The sequence below is a fragment of the Microcaecilia unicolor genome, chromosome 2 (assembly GCF_901765095.1).
Source record: "Microcaecilia unicolor chromosome 2, aMicUni1.1, whole genome shotgun sequence".
NCBI lineage: Eukaryota > Metazoa > Chordata > Amphibia > Gymnophiona > Siphonopidae > Microcaecilia > Microcaecilia unicolor.
The window spans coordinates 488381322-488404279 of record NC_044032.1 but is presented as its reverse complement, the minus strand read 5'-3'; the positions used below and the strand labels follow the sequence as shown (position 1 = coordinate 488404279).

Below are 22958 nucleotides of genomic sequence, written 5' to 3'. Positions count from 1 at the left end.
AACTGCCGGAATACATCCTGCATATCTCTGAATCTGGTTTGAAAACCAGCTTTATTAGGGTTCATCTTGGTTCAATTAGTGACATCTCTGTACAGCCTCTAGTTGTTCGCTTCATGCAAGGTTTGTTATTGCAAACCCCCCTATCAAATCAGCATCATGGGATCTCAATGTTTTCCTCACCCAGCTGATGAAAGCTCCTTTTGAGCCACTTGATTCCTTTCATCTGAAGTATTTGACCTGGAAAGTTGTGTTTTTGGTGACAGTCACTTTAGCTCACAGAGCCAGTCAGCTTCAGGCCCTAGTAGCTGATCCACCTTACACTAAGGTTCACCACAATAGAATGGTTCTATGCATGCACCCTAAGATCCTTCCTAAGCTATTGTTGGAGTTCCATCTTAATCAGTCAGTCATTCTGCCAACATTTTTCCCCAAACCACATACCCATCCTGGTGAAAATGTACTGCATAACTTAGACTGCAAGTGAGCCTTAGCTTTCTATCTGGAGCTGACTAAAGCCCATAGACAGTCCACCCCCTTTTTGTTTCTTTTGACCCAAACTGGATAAGGGTGGCCATCAGCAAATGTATGATTTCTAATTGGCTAGCAGATTGCATTTCCTTCACATTTGCTCAGGCTGGGCTGACTCTAGAGGGTCATGTCAAAGCTCATAATTTCGAAGTCATGGCTATGGTGGTAGCTCACTCGAGGTCAGCCTCCACAGAGGAGATTTGCAAAGCTGCGATGTGGTCTTCTGTCCACACAGTCACATCTCATTACTGCCTTCAGCAGGATACCCAACGTGACAGCCGGTTTAGGCAGGCAGTCCTGAAGAATTTGTTCGGTGTCTAGAATCCAACTCCACCCCCTAGGCCCAGTTTTCTTCAGTTCCAGGCTGTACTTTCACAACTAGTATGTAAATAGTTCCAGGTTAATTGACTTTGAGGCCTCGACCTTTCGTCCTAGCATTGCTGTTTTTGGTGAGCCTGGTAGCTAGGAATTCCCAAATGGGAGAATATGGACGGCCTTCTTGTCCTTGGAGAAAGCGAAGTTACTCATCTGTAGTAGGTGTTCTCCGAGGACACAGGCCAAGTATTCTCACGTGCCCTCCCACCTCTCCTTGGAGTTGTATTCAGCTATTTTACATGACTGGGGAACCCACACTTGTGTGTTGGGCAGGAAGGCACCAGTGCATGCGTGGTGGAATGCTGCTAGAAATTTCTACAATCGTTTCGCTAGTCAGCATCCGCACTGGGCTCCATTGGATGACATCATCCAGATGTCAGAATACTTGGCCTGCTTTCCTAAGAGAACATCTGCTACAGGTGAGTAACTTTGCTATACTGCCATACAGACGTCCATGTCCCTTGTTTTCCCTGTTCGTAATTTGGATGCTTCAGTTTGTAAAATGGATGTTCCTGCAGGACGTCTCCAGACCACTGATGTTCATTTCTCATGTGTTTTAGAACAGGTTCTATGTTGGCAGATCCTGTTCTAAATGTGAAATGGATGTCCATTTGAAACATTCTGAGTTGCATGTCCTTTCTAAAATGACACTCATAATGTACTTAGGGACCCGTTTACAGAGCGGCGGTAAGTCCAATGCGGGCTTACCACTCACTCTTCCAGGACTACCGCCAGCCCAACGAGGACGCCAGCGGTAGTCTCACCCTGAGCGCACGCCATTTCTGGGAGAAAAAACACCGGGAAATAGCTTGCACGGCGATAAGCTGGTGGTAATCGGGTAATACCGAGCGCTGCCCAGTTTCCGCCAGGTTAGTGCGGGAGCCCTTATCACCACCTCACTGGGTGGTAAGGGCTCCCCGCCGTATGGCCACGAGGTAAGAGTTATGTCACCGCATGACCATTTTTTTTTCGACTTTTAGTGGCTGCAGGAAAAATGGCACCCGCCACTAGCGCAGGGCCCTATTTCCCGCAACTTGGTAAAAGGACCCCTTAGTGAATAATGAATACTGATGGTATAACCCCACCATAATCCCCACTTCAATAGTGTCAATCACATAACATGACTCATAACCCACTCCATCCCATATTTCACCGTGCATTCAGTATTTCGCATGTAACCAACTATGGGTTACTATATAAAGTTAGGACCCCCAAAATAGCTGGTTTTCAGTTTGGCACTAACTGGTTAAGTGCTACTGAAAATTAGCAGTTAGCGTCGAACAGGCAAACATACTGAGCCAAATCAACAAATTAAAGAGTAGTAAATCACCTAAACCGGATGGCATACATTCAAGGGTACTCAAAGAGCTCAAGCATGAAAGTGAAGTTTCACAGGGATCTGTACTGGGACCGGTGCTATTTAACATATTTATAAATGATATGGAAATCGGAACAACGAATGAGGTGATTAAATTTGCAGATGATACAACATTATTCAAGGTTGTTAAAATACGTGTGGACTGTGAAATATTGCAGAGAGACCTTAGGAAATTGGAAGACTGGGTATCCAAATGGCAGATGAAATTTAATGTGGACAAATGGAAAGTGATGCAAATTGAAAAGAATAATCTGAATCATAGTTACCTGATGCTAGGGTCCACCTTGGGGGTCAGCACTCAAGAAAAATATCTAGGTATCGTTGTAGATAATACGCTGAAATCTTTTGTTCAGTGTGCAGCGGCAGCCAAATAAGCAAACATGATTCTAGGAATTATTAGGAAATGAATGGTGAATAAGACTGAAAATACTATAATGCCTTTGTATCGCTCCATGGTGCGTCCGCACCTTGAGTTTTGCTTTCAGTTCTGGTCGCCATATCTCGTCAAAAATATAGCGGAATTAGAAAAGGTTCAAAGAAGAGCGGCCAATGTGATAAAGGGGATGAAACTCCTCTTGTATGAGGAAAGTTTAAAGAGGTTAGGGCTCTTCAACTTGGAAAAGAGATGGATGAGGGGAGGTATTATCGAGGTCTAGAAAATCTTGAGTGGTGTAGGCCGAGTAGAAGTAAATTGATTTTTTTACTCATTCCCAAAGCACAAAGACTAGGAGACACTTGAGGAAGTTACATGGAAATACTTTTAAAACAAATAGGAGGAAATATTTATTCACTCAACAAATAGCTAAGCTCTGGAACTCTTTGCTGGAGGATGTAGTAACAGCAGTTAACATATCTGGATTTAAAAAAAGGTTTGGACAAATTCCTGGAGACAGACATGGGAAGCAACTGCTTGCCCTGTGATTTTTAGTATGGAATGTTGCCACGATTTGGGTTTCTGTAAGGTACTCGTGACCTGGCTTGGCCACTGTTGGGAAAACAGGATACTGGGCTAGATGGACCATTGGTCTGACCCAGTATGGCTACTCTTATGTTCTTATGCTGTTAGTAATGTGTAAAATCAAATTTTGAAACGTCCAAAACTTACAAAACCTTTTTCTGTAGAGGTATTTAACAACAAATTAAGAAAAGCAACACAGCGCAGTGTCTCAAATACAGGACTTTTTTAGAGGGGGTACTTGGGGGTACTGAGTACTGGCACCTTTTCCATTGTCTGCTAAAATTGACCCATGGTCTCCAAGTTTTAATGGAAGAGCTCAGGCTCTACACACCAATTCTGCCTTGTCATCATTTCTGTGACTGGTTGCAGAGGGCCTGGCAATTGTGGGGTGGGTCCCTCAGTGATCACCTCACCCCTGAAGGATGATCTGGCATTTGAGTACCAGCACCTTTTTTACTAGAAAAAATGCACTGCTCGAATGTATACGTAAAAGTGCAATAAACTGTGAATAGATACCTTGGCAGTGACTCATGCCGGGAGCAGTGCCCAACAACTCACTAATTTCATTTCATCATCGGTCTCAAAATATTTCACAGTAATCCACTTTAATAATAAATATTTTAATATCAAATGCCTTTTTGTATGAAAATAATTTAAAACTCATTGGAGCACTTATCTTCCAGCAATTCTATGAATTACTTAATTGTCTCGGACTGTAGGTCCAAGACAATGAAGGCAACAGTAGCACATGGCCGTTAATTTGGAAAATGGAAAATTCCCCATTTAATGGCAGCACTAAAAAAATAAAACTGCCTTAGCACATGGAAAAAAAAACATGTAAGGGTACACTGAGGCCACTTTTTACCGCAGCATTCTTCCAATGATCATATAGTGATCCTTGACATAGAAGTACTCAGCCATAGTCTAAGCAGAAAGTGAAGGGTGGTTGGAAGTGGAGGCACTTTGAGGAGGGAGGTCAGTGTGGCAAAAAGATGGCGAGGATTGGAGGTAAGAGAGTTTGTCAAATGGATAAGGTTAATCTTGTTTGACAAGTGCAAGAGCAAACTGGGAGGTCAGTGCAAATTTGTAACGTATGAAGTCAGCATGGGAGTGAGATTTTAGTCAAAGGCGCTCATAAGAGTAGGCACAGGCCAGGTAGGTAATTGGACAAAACTGAGTGGAGGGTGATTAAGTTATCAGATAATGATCATGGATAAGAAGAACTAAGGTGGAGAAATTAGAGTGAGCAGTTGGAGAAGATGACAAGATCGAGGCAGTGGCCATACTGATGATCAGGGGTAGTGGAACACAGATGGAGATTGAATGAGGAGGTTAAAGCAAGAAACTTAGAGGCATAAGAGGGGTCATTAGCATGAATGTTAAAGTCCTCACAAATTAGAGCAAAGGAGGACAATTCAAGAAAGAAGGAAAGCCAGGAGTCAAGTGAGTGAGAAAGGAAGGAAGGAAGAGAAGGACTTATTAGGGGGTTGATAAATGACAGCTATCTGGAGAGGTACTGGAGTGAGTAGACAGATGGAGTGGACTTCAAAGGAAGAAAAGCAGGGAGACTGAGGTGGAAGAAGCAGTTGAAACCTACAGGAAGAGCGAGTAGCAGCCCAAACCGATAACACCGCCTCAACCAACTGGACGAGGTGTATGGGAAGAACTGAAGCACATTCTTTGTTGAGGCAGGAAGATGGGAGAGTATGAGAGCTACAGGGATCGTAAATGTAGGCAAGATTATTGGAGGCAGAATAGATCCTCCATAGGACACATGATAAAGGGAGAGAAGAGAGAGGAAGGAGAGGAATATAAATAAGATTGGACAGGTTGTGGTTTCACCAGCACAGGTATGGTAAGAGTTGATTTGGGGGGCCAAGAGTGGGATTAATATCCCCAGCAGAGAGGAGGAAAAGAGCACAGAGAAGAGTAGAGGAGGCATGACGGCAGTGATGAAGACAAGATGTTCTCAGACAGAATGAAGATGGTTGAATGAAAAGAAGAGGTAAGGAGAAGGTAGAAGATAAAATGGCTGGTGAGGTGGATGAAAGCAGAAAATGAGTAGTGTGGTCTTGAGATATGCAGTGGTTTGAGACAAGGAATAAGACTGAAAAATATTAGTATCAGGAAAACAAAGTGTAGGAAATAGGAGAAGGAAAAATATAAACCTGATATAGTGCATGAAGGGCAGTATAACAAATGTACTGAAATGTAGAAAAGTAAATAAATAATGTAATAACACGCTTCACCTGGCAGGCGGCCGGAAAGAGAACAGGGTAGTAGGGGCAGGGACCCAAGTGGTTTGAAGTGGACCTGGGAGGCACTAGCAGGCAGCTAGAAGGAGTACAGGATAACAGGAGCGGAGGCCTGAACCTGGGAGGCCTATCCGAGGATTCTGGGAGGAATAAGCAGATGGGCTTCAAAATCTGCCCAGCACCTGGCAGGCACCCAGAAGGAACACGGGGTAGCAGATAGCTCATTTATTTTTGTTTTGTGATTACAGGTAATTTGGCCCTTCATTTACAATTTTTTTATGTGTAGACTTGAATTGTGATTTTTTTTTATTATTTGTTTTCTTTGTTTTACATTTGGTTTTAGGTTACTACTGGATATGTTAGTTTTTAAATGTTGTTCAGAGTTATTTTAATTTATTATTTGTTAATTGTTTTTAATTATGTATGTTGATTTGGAATCTGACTAGATTTGAAAATAGTCCAGGCTACAAATTGTATTGAATAAATAAATGAATGCTGGTAAAGGAAATACAAAATGCTTACATATGTAGAAATAACATCAAATTGAAGTAATAGTCAATTTTGAATCCCGTGTACAGCTGTTAACAACAAAGGTGTTTAAATTATTGTGGAAGTTAAGATGTATTAAGGCTTGTTTGGAATCTAGAGTATTTCAACTTGTAGTACAGACACTAATAATGGCACATTTTGGACTATTGCAGCATTTTATATGTTCGATGTCATGTATCTATCCAACATCAGCTACAGACATTACAGAACACAGCAGCCTGCCTGATATGTAAAAATACTAGATTTGACTTCTGATAGAGATAAGTTCAATTTTTAAGTTATGTTTGTTTTTAGTTTTATTATTTTATATTGCAGTATATGGTAAATATAAGGGTCAATATTACTTAAGTTATAGGGTCTGCCCCATTCTACGTAAGTTAGGGCACATAAGTTATGAGTCTAACTGACCTTTTAAAAGCTGTTAATAACTTGGTTATTTTAAAAGTTTGTATCATTTATTATGTATGCTCTAGGGTTTGCCGTACTCTTTGTCAGCCACACTGAACTCAATTTTGGGTATGTGCAGCCTATAAGTGCTAATTGTAATGTGATGTAGTTAGAGAAAAGGTAGTTGGAGGGAGGGGTTATGTTAATTGTGCTGGTCAAAGAGGTCCATTAGGTCTACAGGTACAGTAGAGGAAACAACAACAAAAGTGAGCAGCACTTCCCAAAATTAAGGGCAAATACATTTTACCACCTTCAGAAGAAAGAATTCCTTATTGAAAGAGCGGTAGAAGTCTGGAACATTTTGCTATAGCACTGAATAATTTCAAAAGAAAACTGGACAGTGGTTTGATAGGAAAGGGGATTAGTGGTATGATTTGCCTAGATTCTGGGAAAAGTGCTCATCCAGGAACTTAAGCAGATGGCCATATTTGGGGCCATGGAATAACAATTTTTTTTTTTCATTTTCCTGCAGATTCATGATTTTCTTCTCTTTTTGACCACTTAGATTAGGCTGTGTCTTATTTCAGGCTGATCAGTATGAGACCTACAAAATAAAAGAACATGGTTTCCTGCTATTACATCTCTAACATCTATTTTTGGAACAGTTGGAGCACATAGAAGGACAATTGTAAGCCTATGATTTCAGTAGGCTTTTTATATAGGGGAAAGGAAGGAAAATAAAGCTAACAAAAGAGGGCAAGTAGGAAAATCAGATGTTTTTCCAGTATCGGTATCAGTCCTGTATACTTCCCAAAAATGCTAAACTTTTATACCACATATGCATCTGAATTTTGACATACTTACATTAGTCATACATAGTGTCATTGCTGTCTTTTGGGTGGGGGGGGGGGGGGCTGGTTAGGGCAGATGGAGAAGGGATAGAGTCAGGGGTGTGCTGGTAAACTTTTAACAACGGGCTCTCTCTCCGGGCATAGTTGGCCCTGAAATTTTTTGGGGGGGAGGGGGAATACATGCCTCTCTCTCCCCTCTCTTGTGCGGGCATGCTAGGCATACCTTTGCCGAGCCCCACCAGCCAATAAATGGACTGCCACCATTCTCTGCTGCTTGTTTCTGGTTTTGAGCAGCATGATGGAACCTTCTTGCACTTGCATGAAAAGTCCCAGCCTGATGCTCAGAGTCAGAAACATGGAGCAGGGAGCAGCAGCAGCCTATTTACTTGGCTAGTGGGGCCAGCATCACTGCCAGCAAAGTAAAAGAGAATTCAGGAGGGGGCCCAAGCCCACATTTTGGGAGTCAGTTGTTAAAGTAGCCATGGGGAGGCCTACTTTAACAACCGGATCCCAAAATTCTTAAAAACTTAACAAACGGCTCTCGCAAGCCACTGGATAGAGTCTTTTCTAGCCAGATCAGTTCTATCCAAACAGATGTTTATAGGATAACAAATGTCTGTGTGCTACAAATGTGTGTTGTAGTTTGTGTTTTGGAAACAGCTGGACCTACAGTAGCTCCAGAAAACTGTGTGTGGAGGTTGGTACTGAGGGGACACCAGAACTCTCTAAGTTGGTAAGTGTTTTAGGTGGGTGCAGGAGGGGAGGGAGGAAATTTGGCAGTTTTCCCATAAGAAATGCATTTAGAACCAAGGCTGATCAGAATGTCATATTTTCTACTGGTTTAACTTCCAAAGTAGGTCTTTAATTCTGTGCGATGGCTTTCCAGGCCATCTGAGAAAGATTTTATGTATGTTTGAATTGTTACCCGTTTTGGATTAAGGCAGGATACAAATTTGAAAATAAATAAGTAAATAAAATTGTTGAACAGTTAATTAGAGGGCTTTTTGCTAAGCTAGCATGGGTTTTATTGCTAGTTCGGTCCCAGGAGTTTTCAGGGGATTGGGGGAGTTGGGGTGAGGGTTGACTTGATGTTAGGGGACGGGCTTTCAGAAGGGGCAGAGCTTATATGTAAACTTGAAGTTTGGGGGGGGGAGATCAGATCAGGAGGGAACAGAGTCAGTCTAAGGAGGGAACCAGTCTTGGGGGAGGGGTTGAAAGGGGGGGGTCAAATGAGATTTTGTGAGGAGGATCAGATCGCATGTTGGAGGGGGTCCAGATTAGGAGTGTCAGAGGGGTCTGACTTGGAAGGGACCAATAAGGGTGAGAGATGGGGGGAGTGGGAATTGCACCACCACAGCAGTCCTGTATTTATTTTTATTTTTGATTGGGCCCACACTATGATATGTACAGTGGCAGATAGCATCTGCTGGTGTATATAATGTGGTTCCCATGCAGTAAATATAGAGCAGATACCCCCTGCCTTTACCACACAGTCTTTGCACTTACCTTGTGCTAGTTTTTTGCACTTAATACACAGTAAATGCAAAAACTCGCTATGCTTTAGTAAAAAAAAAAAAAAAAAAGTCCCTAAATGTACTATTAGTTTCTTAGAAATAAGATTGATTTTCAAAGTTCTAGTATTCACAGAAATTCATAAAATATTTCATTGTTTACTGGCTCTTTGATTGGTCTTCTTTACTTGGGATACAGATGTTTTCCATATATTTTTTGAACATTCAAAACTATGCACCTTTTTAATTTTGTGCACAGTTCAGAAAAATCCATCTCTCTTCTCAGGCTATGTAAGCTGTTTGCCTGGGATCTGATTAATGATATAATTAAAGTGGAAATGAAGGGAAAGCAGAGACTGACCAAATTTCAGGTTTGGCGCCCAAACCAACCTGAAATTCATTGTTTCAGTTTTGGCTGAAAATGCCTAACTCTCCTCCCCTCCCTCCAGTAGACACAAAATGAGCCCCCCCCCCCCCCCCCCCGGACCTACTGTCCATCCCCTGGTAATCTGGGGATGAACAGTAGGTAATCTGCAGTGGCCTGAGAACCTGGAGAACTGAGTTCAATTCCCACTGCAGCTCCTTGTGACTCTAAGCAAGTCACTTAACCCTCCATTACGCCAGGCACAAAATAAGTACTTGTATATAATAAGTAAATCGCTTTGATTTTAACCACAGAAAGGCAGTATATCAAATCCCCATCCCCTTTCCCTATCTAGTGGGTAGTTGGGACAGGAACGATCCTCACTTGTTCCTACCCATGTCCAGTGCACTGCCAAAATGGCTGCCGGGATTTCTAGAGGCAGACTCATGAGACTGCTGTTGGAGGTCACGACAGCCATTTTGAGGTTGGAGCTGACATGGTCAAGAGCAATCACTTCTGCTTTTGCTGGCTGCAATTTCAAAATGACTGCTGTGATCTCCGTCAGTTTCACGAGAGTGCAAGTGGAGACCACAACAGCCATTTTAGCAATGGAGAGGACATGGGCAGGTGTAAGTGGGGATCACTCCTGCCCTGATTACCCACTAGAACAATAGGGGAAAGATGGTAGGGCTTGGGGGGAGGGGAGGGCATATTCTATATGTGAGTAGAGGGAGGGGAGCTCATTTAGTGCAGGGGCTAGGCTCTAGCAGTCAGTTTTGCTTTTGGGTTCAGGCAAAACTGAGCAGCAAATTTTGACTGCAGGTTCGGTTTTAGCTAAAACCAATTTCGCCCTCTAAGTGGGGGAGGTGATAGTACTGAGTAACATCTACCAGATATGGATTGGAATATTTCATTTGCCAATTTGGAGAGAAGTAGAAAGATCATGGATGCCTTACAAAGGGCTTTGTTTAAGACAAGTACCTTACAAAAGGCTTTGTTAAGGCAAGTGGTGGCAGAACTCGCTAGGGAATCATTGATGCTGGATCTGGTACTCACGAATGAAGAAAGTATGTCTAACTTCTGGGTGAGTGACCTTTTGAGCAGCAGTGATTTATTTATTTATTTATTTATTTATTGCAGTTGTATCCCACATTTTCCCACCTCTTTGCAGGCTCAATGTGGTCATCACACAATGTGATTTGGTGTACAAGCTAAAGTAGATTCCAGTCACACCAAACTCGGAGACCTGAATTTCAGACACGCTGACTTCAGCAAAATGGAGAAGTACCTGAAGGAAGTAGCTGGCAGCTGAGAGGAAATTAGGGAAATGGAAAGCTGTAGACTAAGCTAAAAAGGGCTTTATAAAGCCTTGTGTAAGGAAAGTAAATAAAAGCAAGAGGAAAAGGAAAAGTTCTCCAAAGATGTGGCTGCAAAAATAGTTAAAACAGGTAGTGTTCACAAAATACAGAAGATCACAAGAAGAACACAGAAAAGAATATGAGGCAAAACTGTAAGAGACAAAGAGATAGAAATCAGGATGGCAAAAGCATACACTGGATGATGTAAAACAAAATGACAAGATTTTTTTCAGGGCAAAAGAGGAAAGCTAAAGGTAGAATTGCAAGACTCAAAGATTCTGAGGAACAATCTGTGGAGAGTAGTGTGGAAATGCCAGACAAATACTTCTGTTTAATGTTCACAGAAGAAAACCCTGAAGAATGACCCCAAATGATTGGCAAAGGCATATGTGGGAATGGAGTAGATACCATACCATTCACAGAAGGAGGTGTTTATGAACATCTTGCAAACCTAAAAGGCCACAAAGCTATAGGGCCAGATGAAATACGTCCTAGGATACTGCAAGAGGTCCTCTAAAAGATGTATTTATCAGATCCTTGGGTTCTGCAGGATTGGAGGACTGATTTCCCTCTTCCTAAACGTGGTAACAGAGAAGAGGTGGGAAACTACAAGCTTGTAAGCCTTTCCTCGTTGGTTGGGAAAGATGATGGAGGTACTGCTGAATGATAGGATGGTGAATTTTACAGATCCAAATGGGTTGCAAGATCCAAGGCAACATGGTTTTACCAAAAGATCATGCCAAACAAATTTGAGTGATTTTTTTTTGTTTGTTTTGGCTAGGTGACCTATCTGCAGTAGGGCCTATTTTATTCCTATAGGCCTTCTGCAGATAACTTGAGCTAAGCCTTAGTAAAAGACCTGCTCTGTTACTGACTATGATCAGCACAACCTATATGTATTCACCGTACTCTGGGACATTAAAACATGTTTTATATGTGGTACAGCAAAAAAAAGTTTATCTCTGATCAAATTGTAACCTTATTTCCTTAGTTTTTGTAAAACATGAGGGAGAATTTCAATGTGTGAAATGTCAACATCATAGAATTGTGTGCTTTTAATAAGACATAAGCATCACCATGCTGAGATAGACCAAGGGTCCATCGAGCCCAGCACCCTGTCTCCGACAGCGGCCAAAAGAAAAAGCATTTTGTCCCGCCCATCCCAGAAATAGTGGATCATTCCTGCGTCCATTCATGATTTGTTACTGCTGCATTCCTCCCTTCCCTAAAGTCTGAGGTCCAGTAGATTGGTAGCACCTTGCAAGGGGAGAGCAGGCGTTGCTATTTCCCCTGTGTGCAGCTACATTTTGTGTCCTGTATGCCAGTGATTCTCAGTGAATATGCATGGCACCTCTTTGCATGTGTAGCCTCAATTTTGTTCAAATACTACGTGCATATTTATTATAAATATTCTGAAAACTAGACTGATCAGAAGTACTGAGTGCAAGTCTGGTATTACCGGCATACAGGATGAGTCAGCCATGCACCCTTTCCAGGACAATACTTCACCTCATTTGCTTTCTATTCCTAAAGCTGGAATTGAGCCCTTACCTGCTTATCAACACTCAGCTGGTTTTGAATTGTCAGGAAGAATGCCCTCTTCTTTGCTCTTTGTTTGTTGGGGTTTGTTTGCTATTATACACATGAGGTTTAGAGCCAAGGTAAACTGGGAGAAGTTCATTCTATTTACTTTCACTGAGAGAGTAGTAATTAACATGAAAGCAGCCATGTTCATGAGTTTTCCACAATCCTTAGTCTCACTGCCAGTCATCACAGACAGTGCCAATATATACAGAAGGAGAAGATCTGCAGCACTGCTGTGACATTTTCTTACCTGGCAAGGAATATGCTTCCTTCCATGTGTTATTTTTCCAGTATCACTGTTATCCAGGTGTGTATAGTGGTAGAAACTGAGCAATGAACATTAAGCCTGTACGGTTCCCCTTTTGTGCAAGAGATAGCTCTGGATTGACTCCTGAGTACTATCATAAATTGCTGAATTGACCATTAGCGATTGCACCTTATTTACAAAGGAACTGTACTGTCATAAAACTCATTAATGTTCTGATTTAGATGCAAAGTGTTTCCCTATGGTTTCTTCCCTTTTAATTTGGAAGTAAAAAGGAAGGCATAGGGGTCTACAACCCCAATTTAAATTTTATTCAGTTCTGATGTTGCTTCCATTCTAGTTGCCCCATACTAGCCCGTTTTAACGGGCTCAACGGCTAGTTTGTTTATATTTGATGAATGGAGTTAACATTCTCAAAGGAAGCAGAACATTTAGCAGAACATTTGTTTCCATAGCTTGGTTGCTAGTGGCTTGTTTATTGTCATTTAAAAAAAAACCCCACTCTTTCCTTGTCGTCATCCCACAGTAAAATAAGAAATGGTATTTTCCCATATCTGTGGCAAGCCATAGTGGTTTAAATACATTATCTTTTAGACTGGAAATGCTCCTGTGATATGAATCAGGTATACGTACCCCAAAGGGTCCTTCTCTTTGGTTTCATAATAACGCTATGAGGAAGTACTCCTGGGGGGTGGGAACATTAAAACAATGGTGACCCTCTTTATGCTTCAAAAGAGATGAAGCAGGTGAAAATGAAGCCACTGTGACAGTACACCACACTGGAGTAACTTTGTTACGTGGGGGAAAGCTGCAGGAAAAGTTGATTACAACTAGTGCTTATTTTTCTAGGAAAAAATGGTACTGGTATTCAAGTGCAGCACCATCCTTAAGGGGTGACTACCTATTCAGCAACATGCCACACTCCCTGCAACCAGTTACTGAGTCTATGAAAAGGCAGCACTGCAAATATTACACAGTCCCTAGAAGACTCCTCTGGTTGGGAAGAGAATAAGTTGGACTGCTGCAAATCCATACACAGAAACTACATGCTTGCAAAATGCCTCACCTCAATCACATAGAGAAAACATGTATAAAACTTCACCAAATACAGAATAAATGACCACACACTAAAACTTTGAAGTAGCTTAGCAGGGTTTTAAAAAGTTTTGGATAACTTCCTAAAAGAAAAGTCCTTAAGCCATTATTAAAATGGACTTGGGGAAAATCCACTACTTATTTCTAGGATAAGCAGCATAAAATGTATTGTACTGTTTTGGGATCTTGGAAGGTAATTGTGACCTGGATTGACCATGTTGGAAACAGGATGCTGGGTTTGATGGACCTTCGGTCTGTCCCAGTATGGCAACGCTTATGTTCTTATGTTAGACCAAAACCAGGCTAGAAATGCCAAGAAGCCAGAGTCTGCATGTAATGCAGTATGAGAAAAATAGAAAATTGAAATGTTTTCCTCCTGAACTGTGCACAATGCAAAAATGACAGAGGTGCCACACATTCAGATTCCCAAAGATGGTATGTTCAGATCACTAAACTGTACAACCCAGCCTCTGTAGCCTGTCTCTCCCACATTTTGCAGTGGCTAGGTTATGTGTTGTTCACAGCATGTGTCTCTCCACCGACTTCTGCAGGCAGACACAGATCCATGCTGTTCTCCCTTGGGCCTGCAGGGATTGGCTAAAAGATACTGCTGCTCCCATGAGGAGCACTTTGGAGGAGATTCTATGTATGACGCCTGAAAAATTCATGAGGAAATCATTTTTGCCTAAGTGTATTCTGTAAGATTTAGGCGCAGTATGTAGAATACACTTAGTTGATATCCCAGCACCTAAAACTACACGCCTCCATTTACACCAGTGAAAATGTGGTATAAATCCCTGTGCGTAGATGTACGCGATCTGGGCCATACTCTATAACAACGTGCCTAAATTTGAGAATGTCCATAAAGTGCCCAGTTTCCCACCCATAGCCACACCCCTTTTGAACTGCGTGCTTTAGAATTTAGGTGCAGTTCATTACAGCATATGCTTAGCGAGTTATGCATGTAAATTCTAATTATTGCCTGTTAGTGCTCATTATTACTTGTTAAATGCTGTTAACGCTGATTGACTTGTTAAGCCAATTAAATTATGTGCATTGTTATGGAATACGCTTAGGTATAGGCACAGAACGCAAGGCGCAATATAAAGAAACAGGCAGTTTTATGTGTATGTGTTTTTGGGGTGCACAAGGCCCAGGCTTTTCCATTAATATTTGGGGATTGTGGATCAGTTTTAGCAGGCAGTGGAAAAGGTGTTGGAACTCAGTGCATACACCCTGAATAAAAACTCTCTGGTTAAAACTATCAACAACCAAGTTTTAGCTTAAATTTATTTTGGGGTTTTTTTTTCTGCCCTAGTGAAATTAAATTTGTCACTTGAAACAAACAAGGCAGTGAAATAAGAAAGCATCTGATGTGCCTTCATTTGATATTAGTCTCGGTTGCCATCAATATTTTATAATAACCTGTCTTTTCAGTAAAATAGTGATGTAGTGTTCCCGTACCACTTTTTCTTATAGAAACTAGAAGAACAAGATCGAAAAGCTTTAAATATTAAAGAACAACTGCAGCGTGAGCACCGCTATCTGAAGCGCCGATTGGAACAGCTGTCCGTGCATGGCCTGGAACGCATTCGCACGGATAGTATGGGATCAACAATATCCACTGATTCTGAGCAAGGTAACAGCACAGACAGACTGTCTAAACCTGCATAATACCTGTCATTCTGCATGTTTGCCATTACTTTGTATTTCGTCTTCAAATATCGCACAAATGCAAGCACAATTGAGTTTTCCTAAATATTCAGTAAGACCAGCTAGATGTTAAGGATGATCAGACCTTTTTTTTTTTTTGTATTGTGGCTTTAAAAAAAATGAAACAAAAAATAAAATATCCACCTTCGGCCATCCCCTATCATTTGAATAGTACACTGTTTTACCATTGTATTGTGTTGATGCATATTTATGTTAACTTTTGATTACAAACACAATACCTAAACAATAAATGTTCCATCTTTTTGTAGCTGGTTTAGAACTAGGACTTTCTAGTCATGCTTATGTTGGTTCTTATTAGTTCTTTTTTTTTTTTTTTTTTTGCATGAAGTCTTTATTAACAAGGTAAACACACAACAAGAGGAAGAAGAAAATAACACCAAGCCACATTAGATCAATCGGCATTCAACGCAATTATTGAAAACCTAACAGCAACAACAGTCCTGTTATTGTTGTTCAACCTTTCATTTGAAAGCAAAAAAACACACTCCAAAATTTATATAACGTTTTTTATGTACTTAACCAGACCCCCCCCCCTTCCCAATGCCACTCCCCCCCCTCCCGGTTAGGTCCCCGCCTCCTCTAACAATGCTTGTTCTCCCTCATGCCTCACTGACTCATGGCCATGCTGGTGAAAGGGCCCCATATTGAGTGCCACCTTTGCTGTTGATTACGCCTTTCCGCCAGGAGCCTTTCCATTTCGCAAACATACCTCAGTTTACTAAGCCATCTCGCTATTGGAGGAGTCAAGGGCTTCTTCCAAAAATTTGCCACAATCACTCTAGCCGCACTTATAGCATGCCTCAGCAAAGTCTGGCGAGCCTGCGGGAGGCCCGCCACCTTCGCAGAGAAAAGAAAAGTAGTTGGATTCCACGGGACCTCGCATCCCAGCCAGTACTGCAGCCTACTGTGTACTGATTTCCAGTAGGCCTGTACTTTCCTACAGGTCCACCAGATGTGTCCCATCGTGCCCTTAACCCCGCAACCCCTCCAACACAAACCCGTTGATGCGCTCCGGCGTCAAATACCACCGGAACATCACCTTCACCGCATTCTCCCTAAAAGGAACATGTGAAGACACCCTCGCCGTAGCTCTCTCCAACCTCTCCCATTCCACCTCCTCCAAAGATATACCCAACTCCTTCTGCCAACTCCTCCTATGAAGAGTGTAATTAGACTCCTTCAAATTAATGGTGCTATATAAACGTGATATTAGGCCACTGGTCATGGCGGACCCCTCACAAATTTCCTCCAAGGTGGTTTTGTTCCTGTTTCCCACCTCTCTAACAGCTCGTGTTTTGAGGAAGTGTGACAATTGGCGATAAGCAAAATCATCACCCTTCAAATTTGGAAAAGTCCCCACCACGGCACTGAACGGTAATAACTGATCTCCTTCAAACAATTGACCCCACATTTTTAAGCCTTCTTGGTGCCACCGCGTAAATACCCCCTTCTCTGTCCCAGGGTAAAATAGTGGGTTAAAAGCTATAGGAGATAAGCGTGACAACGCACACTTCCTTTTGGGAAACAGGCTATCCCAGTAGTGCAAGGTAACCTGGATAGAGGGACATAACTCTTCCCCAAGCGCCCGAAACTGATTGGGGAGCCACATCACTGCTCCCAAAGGTCTCTGACCTATAGAGTGTTGCTCCAAATGTACCCATTGTCTGTCGGGATAGTCCTGAAACCATTCAATGGCTGCGCGTGCTTGAGCTGCTCTATAGTACCAACTCAAGTTGGGAACCCCCAGACCTCCCCTTCTCCTAGTCTGGTACAAGTACGACCACGACAAGCGCGGTCTTTTCCCCGCCCAAATAAATCGAACGATACGATCCTGTAAGGCTGAGAGGTATTTTTTAGGCATCTTAATTGGGAGGGCCTGGAATAAGTAGAGCAGCCGGGGCAAGACGTTCATTTTGACAACAGCTATTCTGCCGAACCATGATAGTCCCAGGTCACCCCACCCTTCAAGGTCTGCCGTGATAACCTGTGCTAAACCCTTGTAATTTGCTGTAAAGAGGGCACCTAACTTTGCTGTCAAGTTTACACCCAGGTACCTAATCTGCTTAGGTGCCCATCTGAAGGCGAATGAGGATTTTAATGACTGCATTAGCTCATCAGGGAGAGATATATTCAGGGCCTCTGACTTTGTCATATTCACTTTAAAGCCGGACACTGCCGAATACTTATCAATCGCCTCCAACAAACTAGGGAATGTAACCTGGGGTCGAGTAACGAACAGAAGCACATCATCTGCAAAAAGTGCCATTTTATGCTCTCTTCCCGCTACTGTAACTCCAGTAATATTTGGATCCGCCCGTATTGTGGAAGCGAAAGGCTCCATCGCCATGGCGAATAGCAAGGGGGATAATGGGCAACCCTGACGGGTTCCTCTATACAAGGTAAACATAGCTGAATTTGCCCCGTTAACTCTCACACATGCTTTGGGTGAGTCATAAAAAGATTGGATCCAGTTGCGAAACTGGGGGCCTATCCCAAATGCCTCCAACACTTTATACATATATGGCCACTGGACCCTATCAAAGGCCTTTTCAGCGTCTAAACTAAGAAAACACATTGGCCTCTTCACCCTCCCAGCCAGATGCATTAGGTCAACTACCCTTCGGGTATTATCCATAGCCTTCCTATATGGCACAAAGCCTACTTGATCAGGATGGATAATCGCCGGAAGCAACGGAGCCAATCGATTAGACAACACTTTAGCTAGTATTTTTACGTCAGCATTCAGAACTGATATTGGGCGATAAGAGCCACATTCCGTGTGATCCTTATCCGGCTTGGGTAGGATGGCAATCCAAGCTTCCAGCATGGTAGGGGGCAATACCTCACCCCTTCCAATCTGGTTAAACAGGTCTGCCAACAGGGGCGCCAATTCCAAAGCAAATTTCTTATAAAATTCATTAGGGAAGCCATCCAACCCCGGAGATTTGCTGGACGGCAGATGCTGGATAGCTTTTTGTATCTCCAATGGCGTGACTGGCTTTTCCAGCTCTGTTCTTTGTTGAAGTGTCAGAGATGAGAGATCACTCTCTGCCAAGTACTCATCAATGGCCTCCGGAGAAGGGTCTCCCCCTTGTGCGTACAAGGCTTGGTAATATTCCCCAAACCTCTTACGTATGTTCTCAGATGTAGTGAGTATATTACCCATACTATCCCTCACCCTGGTTACTGTACGATCTATTTTTTGTCTGCGTAATTTCATGGCAAGTCTGCGCCCTGCTTTATTGGTAAACTCATAAGTGCTACTTTTAATTCTAGATTGTAACAGATTTAGTTGCTCTGAGTAAATGGAGTCCAACTTAAGTCTCTCGCCCCTCAGTTCTTCTAATACTGCTGGTGATCTCCCAACCTTATGCTGTGCTTCTAGGCGCTGTATGTTCCCCAGACAACTCGCCACTTGAGCTCTACGGATTTTCGCTCTCTTACTTGCTAATTGTAGAAAATAACCTCTCGTGACTGCTTTCATTGCGTCCCATACCGTACTAAGGGGAGGCCCCGATTCCATGTTAAGCTCTAGATAGTCCTTCAAAACTCTCCTGCAACCCTCCACCACCTCTACCTCTTGGAGCATAGTCGTGTTGAGCGTCCACCTTTTTTCCTTAACCTCTGCCCTGATAGATGACAAATTCACCCAAACTGGGGCATGATCGGACAAGGTCATATTACCTATCCCTGCTATAGGGCCCCTTTCTACCAGCCCAGTGTCCAGAAAGATGCAGTCAATACGGGAGTAGGAGTCATGAACAGATGAATAACATGTATAGTCCCGCTCCCCCCCGTGACTCACCCTCCACACATCCAACACACCCAAAGAGTATGCCATTGCTCCTAATGCTATTGACTCCCTATTGTCCCCAGAGCGGCTGACTCCTGACCTATCCAGTGCTGGGTCCATTACAGCATTAAAATCTCCACCCAGAATTAGGGGGCCCTGTACAAAAGTGGCAAGTATATTTTTCACCTTAGTGAAAAAGGCCCCTTGTTGTTCGTTTGGGGCGTACACAGAGGCCAGGGTTAGGTCTACTTGGTCAAGCACTATGTGCACAAACAAGAACCTTCCCCCGGGATCTCGTTTAATCTGCATTATCTGCGCCGCCACCGATGCATGTAGCATCACCGCCACCCCTCTCTTTGACCCTTCAACAGAGGAAGCAAAAAGAATGAGTGGATAACTGGGGTGGGAGAGGAGTTTTTCGTGCTTACGGCGAAGGTGCGTTTCCTGCAATAAAACTGTTTGCGGCTTTAGGTGCATCAGCTCCTTAAAAAATTTTTGCCTTTTCTGAGGCATATTCAGGCCCCTGACATTGTAGGACATAATCTTTAAATCAGTACTCATGTGTATTTAATATCAAGGTTCACCGCATTTCCTGCCGGTGAACCCAGCCCACATCATAGAGGCAAGCCACCTTTTCCAAGCAATAGGCTGGACCTAACCTTCCCTCCCATCCCCCCCCCAGTACCCCTCCCTCCCACCCCTTATCTCCCTTTTCCCCCACTGAAACACCAACCAGAGGACACATTTCCCCTGAATGGGAATGAAGAAAGCAACCCATCAATTCCTGACAGCCCAGCCCTCATCCCGCCCCCGCTCCCCCAACCCCACCCTCTTCCATCCTATAACTCCCCAGTCCATAACATAACATAACACCTCACAGCTCACCACATTCGGCCCCAAGTCACTCTTACATATATTCCCTACCTCCCTCCACCCTCTGTTCCCTCCCCTCCAGACATTCCCCAGAACCTTCTTACAGCCCCACTACTCATACCCCAAAGCCCAGGCTTCAGGCAAGGCCTTACCCATCACAACAAAACAATCAAGACTCCCCAGTAGAATTCCAGTTCCCTTGTTACTGTCCAAAAACTCACAAAGTCTCAACTCAAGCTTGTCCCCTGAATTAACAGTTCCTTCAAACCTTCCTTGAGGTAGATCAGGTCTCCTCTGCTCCTCCACGTCTTTTCGAGTTGCGCCGGTTAGCAGAATCGGGGACCCGCTTCCATCCTTGCAGCTTTGCCTTTGTGGCTGGCGCCATTGTCCCCTGCGGCATGCTCGATGAGACCAGGCCCGCTTCATGAAGGGTCCCCCATACTTCTTTCAGCGACTGAGCTCTATGCTTAGCTCCTTGCAGTGTGTATAAGAGCGAGAAGGGAAACCCCCATCTATAGGGGATGTGCTCTTTGGCTAATATTTCCAGGGCCGGCTTCATCAGACGTCTTTGTTGCAACGTGAATTGTGAAAGATCCTGGTATACTGATATTCTAGCTCCAGCATACTCAAAGTCCTGCGCCTTCCGCGCTAGATTAAAGATCTTCTCTTTCACCTCGTACTTGTGAAATCTTGTGATAATATCCCGCACTTTATTGTCCTGCCTTTTGCCAAGTGCTCTATGTGCCCTGTCCAGAACAATCTCCACTGCTCCATCCTCTGGGCCCAATAGTGCCGCACACAGGGTTCTCACGATCTGCGGAACATCCTCGATCTCACCGCTTTCGGGCACCCCTCTAAACCTTAGATTGTTCCTCCTGCTTCTGTTTTCTAGGTCGTCAATTTTGTATTCCAGCTCAGCATTTTTCTTTGCCAAGTCTTGAAAATGTGTCTCGTGGGCATTCAGGGTTTCGGCATGCTCATCCATTCTTGTTTCAACATCCTCTACCCTGCCCCCTAACTCGCGCAAGTCCGTGCTTAGCGCTTCCATGCGGTCGAGGATCTCGTCCTTCGAGCCCTTAATATCCTCTTGTATTTTCGACAAAAGCTGGCGAAGCTCAACTGAAACGCCTTTTTTTTTATTAGGAGGCTGCCGCGATTTGGCCAGGGATAGCGCTGAATCCGAGTCCGACGGAGACGCGTGCGCCACAGATTCATGGCGCTTAGACACCCGGCTAGGCCCACCTCCCGTTGGCCGCTCTGCTTCTTTATTTCGCACCGCAGCTGATTTACTCATTGTTGCTGGCGCTTTGTTGGTCTCGTCTCTCGTTTTCCAGTCAAGTACAGACCCGGGGACCGCCTGTAAGTGCTTTTTGATGTCCGGGGAGCGGGGAGCTCAAGAACTAGGCTGCCATTCTGTAGGATGACGTCACTTCCTCGGTTCTTATTAGTTCTATTGCTAAACATAAGCCGCTGTTCTGGAAATCATACTTGCTTACAGTGATAGGTGGCACATTTAAGCATCGGGTGCATTTGTAGTGGAAATCAATTCTAAAGGGATTATCATATTCATCTTTGAAAGCCAAAATGTCAGGGGATAAATATTACAATGTACTGTACATATGTGTGGTAAATATGCACTTCTTTTTATAAAATACATTTCACTGACTTACTAATGTACATTGTGATTTGTTTCAGCTCAAAACACAGAAATCCCAATGTACTAAGTCCAAAACTTTTGTGGGATAGCAAATGTTTTTATGATAAATAGCTACAGGAATTAAATGAGTACCTGGCTCATACGTATCCTGTAGTTAAATATCTCAAAGTATTTTGAGTGTTGCAAAGCAGAGAACTTTGCATCTTTCCAGCTGTGGCAGTGCACATAAATCTTTTTAAAATAGTCATTCTCTTGACATTGGTATGAGTTTTTACAGGGGCTGCAGGGTCTGATTCAGAAGCTCTCTCCTGGGGGACCTCAGATCCCTGAAGAGCCAGTTACTTCCTCCTAAACCCCTCCATCCCTAGCCTGGGGATCAAAAAGCTAAAGTTTGATTCTTCTTCCAAGAGCTTTGTAGCCCTTACTGCTTAGTTCTCCTCATGAAATAAAGAGGCCTGGTGGCCATGCCCCACCCCTTTTAAAAGAATTGGGGTCATAAGTGGGAGTGGCCCAACCATTAGGCAGATCTGATAGTCACCTTGGGCAGCAGCTTCTTGGAGGGAGTAAAAAACCCATTCCAGTCAGAGCAAAACAATATATCCTGACAGCCACACAACTTCTTGGAACCAATCACACATATTTTAACCCATGTGATGATCATGATTGTTGGACTTTAATCAATCAAAATCTTGAGTGGTACTGTAGGCTAGGGCTTGAAAATTAATTGGGGAGGATGAAAGACCGAAGATTTGCCTAGGGTTGCTACTACCCTTGGCAATGGCTCTGGTCATAGTTTCCAGCCCTCCCCCTCCCAATCCCTCCTCCCACAGCTGACTGCCCTGAACCATGACTGACCCAAATGGCTAAAATCTTGAACGAGATAGGATCCATCACCCCCTTTTCTGTTTCGCTGAACAGTGTCTCCTCATGCCTAGTAAATGTACTGCTACAGATCAAGAGATATAATTCAGCTACATGACAGCTGACAGGTAGCAGCAAGTTGGGGCTGAAACCTACCTACTATCGTTCTATTGGCCAGTTTCCATTCAGTATCCAATCTTACCAAACACATTTGCACAATTAGATGACTTTTTTTTTCCAAGAAAAACACCCTCCACTTTAACCAAACAGGCTTCAAAAGAATTCACAGCACAGAAACAGCCCTCCTTGGTATTACCTCCTTGATCCTTCATCACAAATCAGTGCTAGTCCTATCCCTCAACCTTTATGCAACCTTCAATTTAGTCGTTCATGAGCTAGCTTCTTCTAAATAACCTATAAGATATTATAGGTTATTTAGAAGAAGCTAGCTCATGAACGACTAAATTGAAGGTTGCATAAAGGTTGAGGGATAGGACTAGCACTGATTTGTGATGAAGGATCAAGGAGGTAATACCAAGGAGGGCTGTTTCTGTGCTGTGAATTCTTTTGAAGCCTGTTTGG

At 43.2% G+C, this 22958-nt stretch overlaps 1 protein-coding gene across 1 annotated transcript in view; it reads left to right on the top strand.

Annotated features, from left to right (window-relative positions):
• Positions 1-22958, top strand: part of MXD4 (MAX dimerization protein 4) — a 104290-nt gene that overhangs the window by 72041 nt on the left and 9291 nt on the right. The window contains exon 5 of the mRNA XM_030191109.1: positions 14938-15097. Coding sequence (XP_030046969.1) covers positions 14938-15097 — 160 coding nt within the window. The remainder of the gene's footprint in view (positions 1-14937; positions 15098-22958) is intronic.